The sequence below is a fragment of the Oryzias latipes genome, chromosome 22, assembly GCF_002234675.1.
Source record: "Oryzias latipes chromosome 22, ASM223467v1".
Taxonomy (NCBI): Eukaryota; Metazoa; Chordata; class Actinopteri; order Beloniformes; family Adrianichthyidae; genus Oryzias; species Oryzias latipes.
The window spans coordinates 28,680,072-28,693,004 of NC_019880.2; the positions used below are offsets into that span (position 1 = coordinate 28,680,072).

A 12,933-nucleotide genomic window follows, 5' to 3' on the forward strand; every position below is an offset into this window, starting at 1 on the left:
GTTCTGCCTGATCTGACATTTGTGGTTGAAGATTTATGATTTGGACCTAATTTATGACTCCTAAATAGGCAGCAGGTAGACTTTCTTCTGAATCTAAATGGTTTAAAGGAAAAGATAATGAGGTGCAACATGAGATGAGAAATACAAAACTTTGGTTTTTTTTCTTTTAAAGCCACAAAGATGTAAAGATGTGAAAAATATGTATGTATTTTTGCAAATATGCATCCTGTAATCACGACCTTTATGGCAAAAAAGTCTATGCTCTGTCACAAATTCTGCAAGTTTTCTCACCTAAAAAGATTAGAGGTTAATAACATTTACTGGGAGAGACAATGCAAGAAAAGAATCCTGAAAATCACACTGTATGCTTTTAAATCATTTATTTGTATAATGGTGCAGAAAACAAGCTTTAATTTTCTACCAACAACAAGATTTCTATTCCTCACAGACCTGCTACTACTTCTTTAAGAAGTTCTTTTATCCTGCACTGGTCACCTGTAATTTGAATTAGTTATCTGTATGAAAGACACCAGTCCACACCCCCTAAACAATCAGACTGTAACTGTTCCACCATAACCAAGACCAAAGAGCTGAAAGGACACCTGACAAGATACAAGACTTGAACAAAAATGAGATAAATCAAACTACAGTTAAACAGCTTCATGAAAAAGAACCAACAGGTGAAGCAATTATTAGAAAATAGAACATATATAGACCCGTTTAAATATCATAGAAAACTTTATTCATTTTCATAATTCCAGTAATGTAGACACGAGTGGGTCCAAGCCAAGGTATCATTGCCGGTCCCAAGACTGGATAAATACAGAGGGTTGTGTCAGGAAGGGCATTTCATGTAAAATCTTTGCCCATCCAAATATGCGAATCAGACTTATGATATCCGTACAGCATCTGTCGAGGCCCGGGTTAGCAACGCCTGCCATCGATGCTGTTTATTGACAGGGTGCTGGTGAATGAGTGTATGTGGAAACATAAATAAACTGTTAGAGCCATTTAAACATTCTACAACGTTTGTACTGGATTTTGTAAAAGAATAGGTCAACTCGGGAGCCCAGCAGTTCTATTGGCTGAGAGAAACAACATTGTTGATGTGCCTTGTTCTTGTTAGCTTAGTGAAGCTATAGAGCTAAGAGAGCTCAGTAGTTTTTGACCAAACTTTAACGTTTATATGTTTTGTACCATAATTTGTTTTTTGTCACAATGCATTTGGAAAGTAAACATCTAAACATGAAGATCTTGAACTGTGGAAGCTCATTTACAAAAGAAGCGTCATCTATAGGCTCTGACTCTACAGCTTAAGTGTGCCTTTCAGAAATTACACGTAGCCACACTTACACAAACGACTCAAATCATTACAACCAGAAGGTATACAAAGAAATCCAAATCCTTTTGACTTCCTATGCCCAACTCCTAAACAGAAAGTTAAGGCCTTGGCCACCATTTTGTTCTTTGGGCACCAGGAAGAGAAGGTGGGGAAACATGACTAAATTAAACGAGTGTAAACATTTGATGGTTGTGTTTTAGATACATGATGTGTCTAAAAGTGATGAGCAATTACAGAGAAGTGACAAATAGATACAACTACTTTGTCCCCCTTTTAAAAGTCGTTATTCATCCAAGTCACGGGACAAAAAGTCTGTCACTATGTTCTGGTGTCCCGACTTGTACTTTACTTGAAAACAAAATGGCTGGAGACATAAATACCATCCGATGATTCTAGCATTAGTGTCCTTCGTCATGTTGTTTTTGCTTTTCAAAAATAAGCTGGACACCTGGGGGGTATTCCAGGAAGCTGGTTATGCTAGCTCCCACGGTAAGTTTGAGGCTAAGGAAGTTGATAACCTCAGTTTTCGGTTCCAGAAATGGAGGTATGTTTCAGAGTATGTCAAGTTGCCTGGTCGGGAGCAGGTTTAGTTGAAGGTTAGTTTGTTTACATAGAGGTGAAGCAGCATGGCGTGTCCATTTGAAGATGATTTAGTGGATGAAGAAACTCAGATAATACTTTTTCCACCGTGAGAGGGTGATAAGACCACATATGAATGCTGGAAAATTAAACTTTTTTACTTTGATCTAACTTAGTTATTTGCTTCAGTTAAGATAAATATTTTTTTTAAGTCAGTTTAAAAATAACACGTAGTTATCAGACAGTTATTTTACTTTCATTCAAATTAATTCAATTAAGTAGGTGTAGCTTTGGTGCTGCTGTTAGGTCGGCACCGCAAGGGATTGTGGGATACCATTTCCTTTGCCTGTCTGGACGGATTTTGGTTTAAGTGTGGCTTTTTGACCAAATGTGTTTAGTTGTTTAGCTGTTTTACTGTGTTTTGCCGTGTTTTGCTGAGTTATTTTGTCCTACTGTGCTTATGTCTCTGCACCATGAGTGAGAGTGAAGGAGAGGATGATGAGTTTATATAGCACCCCTACCGCTTATTGCTGTAATGACAATGACGGAGAGTTCTTTAATGAATTTGTGCGCATCTTGCATTTTTTTTCCGTCCTTTTGATTGAGCATATCTGCCGGCTCATACTTAGACATATGAAAGATCAAGAAATATAATTAATTAAGATGGAAAAAATATTAATTGAATTGGAGTAATATGACATTTAGTTAGATAAACACATAAATTTGAGTTGTATAAACAATTATTGAGTTTTATAGACGTAAGAAATTAGGTTGATTAAATTTAACTCAATTATTTGTCACCAATAGAAGTAGTTCATTCAACGTGGCAAAATTGGATAAGTTATATATATGTATGCGTCACAAGGAAAATGGAAATAAGATCAGAAACTCGTGCGTTTACTTTGTCTGTTGTTCTACTACAAGCAGAAACTCTTTCTTTTGATGATGCAGCCGTGTTACTTTTTTGATGGATGTATAATCTTCATATGCCGTCATCAAAATCTCAGACTCCGTCTCACTAAAGTATAGCGCTCTCTTTGGTTCACCACGCGTTTCCATGGTGACTCTGGAAATCGGCGATCTATTGAGAATGTCTTTATGTACTTGACATGCACGTGCATTAACCCAGGGTTACTAAGTCGAGCGTAATTACGCCAACTCGTATCCGGTCTTTTGGAACCGACATACCCAGAGTAAGCAAGTTCAGGCGGATTTCAGCCAGAGTTCAGGCTTAAGGTCAGGCTAGTTTAAACATGCTTCCTGGAATATCCCCCTGGGATCATTTTTTGTCAACAAGTTTGTTTGTGTTTGGTTTGAGGTCCTGTGATGTAGAAATTCACAGTCTAGGTGCTCATCAGTGTATTTTGTTGGGCAGCTGAAGCGCTGCAGTATGGGATCTCTAGTGAATGTGAATATCAGCGCTACACTTCGACGGGCTATTGATAACTATAATATAAAATGATCTCGCGGGCTGGATTTAATTACATGGCTGGCCGAATGTGGCCCTTGGGCCTCGGATTTGACACGTGATCTAATGTAAGGACAAAATGGGGCAGGAGAAGATGTCTTCAGCCAGTGACGTGCATACAATAAAAAAGATGTATATACTTTTTTAACCCTTGTGCTATCCTAGGCACTTTAACATTGGGAGTTGGGTCATCTAGACCCACTAAACAGTGCTCTGAACCTTTTTTCTTCAATGATTTGTGATCTTCACTGGTGTCCATGGATTCCATGAAGTCTTTCTACCTTTATCTACCTTTGCCATGGTAGGGAGAACACGTCAATGGAAGGGTGGGGTCATCTAGGATAGCACAAGGGTCATGCATATCCTGACTAAGCTGCAGCTGATGCACGTGCTTTGCTGATTCAGTTTTTCTATTATCATAAAATATGCTTTATTTTTAATTACTTTGGGGGTTTTTTCTCGTCAACCGTCTGGTTACATTGGTGCATGTTTGTGACCCATTTATTTCGTCTTTTTTTTTATCCAGTATAATGAGCATTAGAAATACACTAGGTGAGGCACGCAGCACGCGCTCCTCATGGCAGAGGGCACAGGTGATCCCAAAAAATATGACAATAATAGGGGTAGCAAGTCAAGTGCAGCCGTCCAGGGGCCTCATTTATAAAGGATTTGCGTCAGAAGTGGTGTACGGATGAAACATGCGAACGCACAGAAATATTCGGATTTATAAAACCGTGCGCACGCACATCCTACGCATCTTTCCCTTAATAAATCACAACCAATTCTAAATGTAGCGCAGCTTTTGCGGCTTCATGACACGCCTATAGTTGCCCATAAATAGTCCGTGAAACGCCCAAGAAATTAATATTCATTGATTGCGAAACCATGGCAAACACAGAGAGGAAATCAAAAAAACGTAACTTCACTCAATGTGAAGTAGAAGTTATCGTTGGCGAGGTGGAAAAGAGGAGAAAAATGTTGTTTGGAGGGCACAGTGTGGGCATTACTAATGCCAAAAAGGCACTTGAGTGGCAAACGGTGGCAGACGCCGTAAATGCTGTAGCCTCACAACCTCGGACCGTGGCCGAAATAAAAAAGAAATGAAAGAAATGGTCGGACATTAAAGTCGAGGCGAAAAGACGTCTAGTGCTCCATCGCCAGGGTGTGTCTGCCACGGGGGGGGGGGGACCTCTTGATGAGAGACTGGCGGCTATTAATGGGGAATCCCTTTTAAGTGGAGTGGTGACTGAGGCGGAGGGGGACACCGACGCGCCAGATGCACCGGGTGACACAGGTAAGAGAAAATAATAAAATGAATGCAGTCAAGTCACATGCAGGCTACACAATTACAGTTTATTAATATAGAACAATTTTATTTTAGTTGCTGGGTGTTCCAGCGGGGCCAGTGGTTACGATGTTGCAGCTGAGCAGCCGTCTGGCCCCAGCGTCTCCAAGGCACGCGGCTCTCAACCCTCCAGCAGTGGACGTGTCCTCACCGATGCAGTCCTTGAAATGCAGAGGGAAGTCATTAGTTCAATCAGAGAGGTGGCCAAGGAGTTGGGGCGAAATCAAGACTGCCCTGACTGAAATAAACTGCACGATCAGGGAATCTTGAATAAATAATATTTTCCACACCTTTTGTTGTTCTTTACAAGCGACGCATCACTTCCAAACGCTGGCGCACAGCAGCAGCATTTGGGTCAAAATGGTGGGGATGGGGTTCAGGGTCGGGGCCAACACAGCAATCGGCACCAGGGGGTAGAGGCACGTTATTAAGCTGTGCCACATTGTGTATCACAGCACATGCCAGCACGATTTGGCACACACTGTCACTTTCACTTGTTTCTTCCATCTGCTGACGGTTTCGCCATTTCTCATTTTACCCGTTTTTGTGCGTACGCCTGGGTCAGAGCTTGCGTGAAGGACCGCACATTTTCCCGTCAAGTTTGCTTTTTATAAATATCAACTATTGCGTAGAGAGTGGCGTACGCCTTCTTTTGTGCGTACGCAACGTTTATAAATGAGGCCCCAGTTCATTCATTTTCTACCATTTCATCCCTTTAGGGGTCACGGGGCTGCTGGAGCCTAAGCCGGCCACTTGTGGGCGGAGGCAGGGGGCACCCTGGACAGGTCACCGGTCTGTCGCAGGGATAGCCGTCCAGTTATTTTTTAATATTGTTTAGCATAATTTTAGAAATGGAGGACTGAGATTTTTAGACACGTCATTGGCAGTGATTTTAATTGAAAGACTTAAAACTGAAAAAGTAAATGAACACTTTTACAAACAGGTTGTCCATGTGTTTCTTCAGAAGGAACTGCAAATGAATTTCATTTATGAGTAAAAGTAAGTCAATAAAAACAATTTTGGTGATATTTTTCTATGCTACAGTTTGAAAATAAAAAAATGTTGAAATGAAAATTTAAACAACACACTTAACCCTTGTGCTATCTTAGATGACCCCCCCTTACATTGACGTGTTCTCCCTACCATGACAAAGGTGGATAAAGGTGGAAAGATTTCATGGACACCAGTGAAGATCACAAATCATTAAAGAAAAAAGGTTCAGAGCACTGTCTAGTGGGTCTAGATCAGTGTTTTTCAACCAGTGTGCCGCGGCACACTAGTGTGCCGTGGGAGATGGTCAAGTGTGCCGTGGAAAATTGCCCTCATTAATTGATCTAAAAACATTTCCCATCTCCAGGAAATCAGCTCTTTGTTCATCCAAACAGGTCCTGATAAAACACTGAGTAGTTAGGAATATGAAAGATCATAAAATACTTTTTACTTTGTGTTTATTTGATTCTATTAAAGACATTTTTATAAGAATGACGGTAACGCGATTTAGCTGCAGCTATAACTGTTATCTGAAAAGTCCCGCAGCTTTTACTGTTTCCACGACTCCACCAATCATTCTTGAAGGCTTAATCACATGTCATCAGTCTGACCAATCAGAAGTGTTTAAAGTATTCACTTCCTTGTTCCAATTTAGCTCATAACTCACTCAGTTCCAACAAAAACACCAGCTAAAGCTCGTCTTTAGCGGTGTAGCTTTCCACAGAATCCGGTATCAGACCGTGGAACAAGTGAACAAAACCATGAAGCTCAGAGACGCGAGACTTTCTGCCGTTTTCTGGCAGTTTTCACACTACATCTCCCATGATGCATTGGCTTAAAGGGACAGCGCCTCAGCGTACAATGAGTCGTCCTTGTTACACGTCTTGAAACCACAACGAACATACAGTATACATACATGTATGTAACTTAAGTTTTATTACATCTTTTAGAAAAAAACGTCTGCAACTTCCTGCTTTTTCTGCCACAATTATTAAATGCACGTCAGATTGCCGGGGGGGGGGGGCACTGTAGATCAAAACAGACTGTGAGTTTCTGCTTTTTTTTTTTTCTTTTTTTTTTGGAATGCTGGTGTGCCGCGGGATTTTTGTCAAGGTTAAAGTGTGCCGTGGCTCAAAAAAGGTTGAAAAACACTGGTCTAGCTGACCCAACTCCCAATGGTAAAGTGCCTAGGATAGCACAAGGGTTAACTGTTGCCAATCAAATGGTCAATAAGCTACCCTGTAGGGTTGATTTGTTTGTAAATCTGACTGATGATGTCGGTGCCTCACTAGCCATGCACCTCACCGCACGTCACTGGCTTTACCGGATTATCAAAATATCAAGATTCAAGAACCTAGCAGACATTAAGAAAGAGTGGAATGAGGTGGAGAAAAAGCTACAAAAACCACCACATGCACATTTGGGAGGTGGACTACAACTGTCAGGCTCCTTAGGTCAAGCCACTTCTAAATCTGGGTCGACGGAGGAAACGTCTCAACTGTTTCTTGATAAGAAGGACTGGACTGTTAGCCAGTGGTCCAATGTCCAATATTCTGATAAAAGTAAAGTGTGGCTTTCATTTGGGAATCAAGGTCCAAGGGTTTGGAGGAAGACTGGTGAAGAATAGAACCAGTGGTCCAGAGTGAAATCTCCACAGTCAGTCATCATTTGGGCAGCAATGTCCAAACTCTGCTTTGTTCAATCCAAAATCACTGCAACAGTCTAGCACAGGAGTGGGCAAACATTTTGAAAGAAGGGCTGAACCAGGTGCAGACACATGAAGTGTTTTGGTAATCCACCTCAGAAGGGAAATACGTTACATGGAATCTAGATGAAAACATGTTTTAATTTTGATTGAAAATTTATACATACTTTAATACAGAGGACATTTTTAAGTTTTTATTACCAAATGTGTGCTTTTTGTTTTCATTTTAGTGCCAATTGCACCAATGGCTTAATGTCTCTCAGGGAAAATGCAGATTTAGAGAAATGCTGCATTCATGGAATGATCAGAATAATGACTGCCTGCATCTTTCTGCACGAAAACAAAGATCAAAATATTTGTTATCTACCATCTATGAGAAGACACCAGAAATACATGAAAAATTAAATATTAAGGATTAGCAATATCATTTATTAAAGTTTTGCGGGCCAGATTAAATTGTTTAACGGGCCACATTTGGCTGTAGTAAACCACCCCTGGTCTGGCAGAATGTTTTAGAGGAATGCACGATTCCTTCTGAAGGATCTTACTGGAGATGCAGATTAAATCTTCCAGCAGGACCTGGCCCCTCTGCATACTGTTGAAGGTGGATATATCATTTTTTAAATATTCTTGTTTTGATCAATTTGATCTGTCTTTATTTCTTTTTTGTAAACTATGATTTCTTCAACATTTTTGTAATTTTCTTAAAACCTGTTTTATTGGTTATATAAGCTTTAATGCAAAAATAAACAAATACTTGAAATAAATTCAACAGTGGGCCCTGAATTTGTAAAGAAATAAATACATTATTCCATGTTATAGTTTTTGGAAAGGGTCTGTATGTTGTAAGACCAGTTTTTTAATGTTTAATTGATTAAGTTAAAGTTTTAAGATAACTTTCTGTTGAGTTCTTTTTCTTGGGCCCAGTTTGTATATTTTATTTCATATTTTCATTTTTAAGAATTTATTTTTTCTCATTTGACTACCCTGTCCCTGACACACCATGGTTAAGTTACTTTGTAAATAAAACCTCTCTAATTAAATTAAATTAAAACATGATTCAAAATGAACCTTTATTGAGACAATGTCATAAACCAAAAGTAACCACCACAAGATCTAGTCCCCACCACTTTTCTTAAACTCTGATCATCAAGATATCCAATAGTTACTGGAAGTCTACTTGCAAAGAGATAAGAACATTTAATATTGCTTGGTGATTAACTAGAAATACACTTTTTTTCCACCCAGATAAACTCCCCTATTCTCTGATAAAGTTTACTGCTTAAAAGCATCATTTTTGGAAAGCTCAAGATGTTTCCAGCGCCTAATGGAAACTTTATACTTTTCATTATTAATGCTTTCATCAACAACCTTAAGAAGAACAACTCTCATGAGCATAACCATGTTTGTTTGTTGGTTCTCTGACAGCACAAGGTCCAAGGAGTCCCCAGCTTTAACCTTAAAATAAAAACAACAAAACACATTGCAATAAATCAAAGCAAAAACTATTAAATTATAAATATTTTACAGTAAGGAGTACATACCATTTTACTTTTCTTCATGAGTTTATGACCATTTAATCTGAGCTTGTTGTTGTAGAAGGCATCTTCAATTTTGCTGTGACAACAAAAAGAGGATTGAAAAGACAGTTTCAAAGACAAAGATGTTTTCTGCTAAATCTTTGTGTTTACATGAAAAATCCTGGCAATAATACACTGCTAACTTTGGATTTCTACACCACCACTTGGCTCAACATTTACTGTTTTAGAAACTTTATATTTTTGCGAAGAAACTTTGATAGTGAGATCTCTGCACTGACTCATTTACTCACTTGCGCGCTATGTCCAGGCCAGCTTTCATGATAACATCAAAACGGAAAGATCGAACATGTTTTTCTACATCCTTAAAGTCTTTTGGTAGATTTGGGTCAACGTTGTCATAATCTCTGTCCTCCTGGTCATCCTCGTCTTCCTCCTCATCTTCATCCTGTGCAGCTGCAGAGGAAGCTTTCTTTTTGTTGCTTTTAAACCTCAGATGTTGAACCGACGAGCTCCTGTCAGCATCTCTGAGGTGAAAGACGAGTTGGTGACCACTGTGTATGAAGGGGGCTCCTCGGGAGCCCCACAGCTGCAGAGTGTGGATGGCCCTGGGACACCAGTGAGTCTGCCTCAGCCCATATCCTGCCGCCACCAGGTGGCGAGGGTTGAACCTTCCCAACTGCCTCATGACAAGTACCTGTGCCACCAGGCTTTGCATTCTGGCGCTCCACCTAGTCACTGTAAAAATGCAGCGATAAACATTTTTTTATACATCTATAAACAGCAATAGGTGTATTCAGCCCAAACCTGACCCAAACCTGATTTGAGTTATAAAGACTATGACGTAAAACAACAAAGTATGTTAAAGTAGATTCAACTTTATCAACATAATCCAAAATAAAAGACAACATATTTAGGCTGACCGTCAAAATAAAAGCTTACATTTTATTTAAAGCTCAACAAACAATTGTCCAGTTTTAAAACTTTTTAAAAACAATTATTACACCATTATTTAAAAAAAACAACGTCAAGAAAATAGACATTTTAAAATTTCTATTATGTAGCTAAAATTGATTTCTAATTATTATTAACAGGCTAAACTGGACAACAAAAGACTGACATCAGCTTGTGACATATGACATTTATCATTAGTTCCAGTTCTTGGCGGTTTTTTTGTTTTTTGATCTGATGCATTTTATTAAAAAACGAATTCTGTGTCAATTAGAAGAGGGTCCAACAACAGGAGGAGCTAATATGCGCGAATACGTAGCATAACTTTAGTCAGTGCGCTCGTGAGTCGAAGCAGATCAAACGTCCTGAGCTGAAAACAAAGCGCAGCCACTGTATCCGCCTTTCAACGGACCAAATGCCTTAAATGTGTTGTTTAAGAAGTTCCGGACCTACCCATTGATAACCTTTCATAGCTTCCCTGCACTCCGCAGGCACCTCAGTCTTCTTCTCGAGTTATTGTGCGGAGCAGTCGTGAATATACTGCCCCTACTGGATTGGAGGGGAATTTTGTCAACATATCTTCATGGATATAATAATTACCAAAAAAAGGAATACAGTTTTTTGAAACTAATAAACGATTGAGGTCAGATTCTCCAAAGCCCGCTTTCAGTAGATAGGGTGTGGCCTTTTAATATGTTCATTCCTGATTAGAGAGAGTGGTTGCCATAACCCTTGTGCTATCCTAGGCACTTTAACATTGGGAGCTGGGTCATCTAGACCAGTGTTTTTCAACCTTGTCTGAGCCACGGCACACTTTAACCTTAAAAAAAATCCCGCGGCACACCAGCATCCAAAAATTTAAAAAAAAGTCTGTATTGATCTACAGCCCCTCCGCAATCTCACATGCATTTTTGAGATAATTGTTGCAGAAAAGCTGGAAACTGCAGCTGTTTTTTTCTAAAAGATGCAATAAAAGATAAGTTAGAAGATTTAAAAACAGTTTGATGTGTGTTCGTTGGTTTCAAGACGTTTAACAACAGATCTCTGTATGCGCCGTCACTCTCACAACCCAATGCATCATGGGAGATGTAGTGCATAAAACGGCCGGAGATCGGTTTTCGGAGCTTCATTGTTTTGTTCACTTGTTCCACGGTCTGATACCGGATTCTGTGGGAAGCTACACCGCTAAAGACGAGCTTTAGCTGCTATTTTTTTTTAGAACTGAGCGACTTTACGAGCTAAATCGGGACAAGGAAGTGAAGACTTTAACCACTTCTGATTGGTCAGACTGATGACATGTGATTAAGCCTTTAAGAATGATTGGTGGAGAGAGATAAAGGGACGGGACGTTTCCAAAATACAGCCGAAGGTGCAGCTGAATCGCGGTACCTTATCAAAATGTCTTTAATAAAATAAAATAAACGCAAAGAAAAAGTAATTTATGATCTTTTATATTCCTAACACCTCAGTGTTTTATCAGGGCCTGTTTGGATGAACAGAGAGCTGAAATCATGGAGATGGGAAATGTTTTTAGATCAGTTAATGAGGGCAATTTCCCACGGCACACTTGACCATCTCTCACGGTGTGGGTACCGGATGTTCTCGGGTTGCCGGATGTTCTCGGGGTCCTTCGGGGTCCTTCGACCAATGATGACGTCACACTATTTGATTGGCTGTAAGTTGCCACGACCAATGAGTTAACGTCGCTAAGTTTTTTAAAAAACTTTATTGACAATTGCGGTATCATACATTAACAATGACATTAACGTTAACAACGAACAATTACGATGTAATCAATATTGCCTCGAAGATCAGTCACCATTGCCAAATATAAAATATTGACATAGAAAATAAAGAATAGAGGGGAAAAAAAGAAACAATGAACATAACACACAAATAAATAAAAACATAAGTAAAATAAAATAAAGGAACATAGAAAAAAATCTAAGTAGTCTAATACTAGTTAAGTTAGGGGTACTCGTGAAGTTTGTATTTCTGAACAAAACTAAGCAATTTCAAGCCATTCTTCTTTTTCATATAATGAAGTGATTGAAAACAAAAACAGAGCTCTTTATTAAATGTTATAAAAGTGATTTGGTCTTCAAAACTTGACCTCACCAAGATGGCGGTGCTCTCCTCCCATGAGGAACCACGTGATGTCTCCTCTAGTGATATAACTCATTTGAAGGACCCTGAAGGACCCCGAGAACATCCGGCAACCCGAGAACATCCGGTACCTACAACGGCACACTAGTGTGCCGCGGCACACTGGTTGAAAAACACTGATCTAGACCCACTAGACAGTGCGCTGAACCTTTTTTTTCTTCAATGATTTGTGATCTTCACTGGTGTCTATGGATTACATGAAATCTTTCCACCTTTATCCACCTTTGTCATGGTAGGGAAAACACGTCAATGTCAATGGGGTCATCTAAGATAGCACAAGGGCTAAAAATGTAGACGGAAAATTCACAACTTATCGAGGATGTCTGGTTCCAACATGGATATATTGCGGGAAAATGGTGACTGAATTGACTTCAATTTGGTGGAACTGTAAGCAAGGCATTTTCTATAGATAATAACATTACACACAATTCATCCAGTTATATATTTACTATACATTTAGCGTGTAGAAGGAAGTATCTGCTGGCTTCAAGAAGCCAAAATCATATAGACTTCTACTGATAAATAGACAGTCATGAATTATTCATTCTATTTGTCAGAATAACCATTCTTGTCTCTCATAACTTTTTATTAACATCTTCTTGCTAATTCTAATTTTTAATAATTTTTCCTTATCAAAAGTGATTCAACTCAGTAAAAGCAGGTGGGCCCCACTGGCCCCCATCTCGAACATTTGATTGACAGTTTCTCCTGAGAAGGTATTAGTAGAAGGGGTGTGGACTTTGAACGAGCTTGCTTATGATTGGCAACAGAAGTTTGATTTTTTTTTAGAAAAAAAAGTCCATGTGGAGAAACTCTCTCCCCGCGAGACGAGTGTGGTGAGTCGACTTG

General features: G+C 39.4%; 1 protein-coding gene across 1 annotated transcript; it reads right to left on the bottom strand.

The window, feature by feature from the left end:
* Positions 1 to 8,483: 8,483 nt before the first annotated feature.
* c22h6orf203 (chromosome 22 C6orf203 homolog) lies at positions 8,484 to 10,478 on the bottom strand. The gene is made up of 4 exons (XM_004084824.4): positions 10,372 to 10,478; positions 9,261 to 9,705; positions 8,974 to 9,046; positions 8,484 to 8,887 (listed from the first exon to the last, which is right to left on the bottom strand). The coding sequence occupies exons 1-4, from the start codon at positions 10,373 to 10,375 to the stop codon at positions 8,705 to 8,707; spliced, it is 705 nt and encodes a 234-aa protein (XP_004084872.1). The 5' UTR covers positions 10,376 to 10,478; the 3' UTR covers positions 8,484 to 8,704.
* Between the last annotated feature and the right edge of the window lie 2,455 nt (positions 10,479 to 12,933).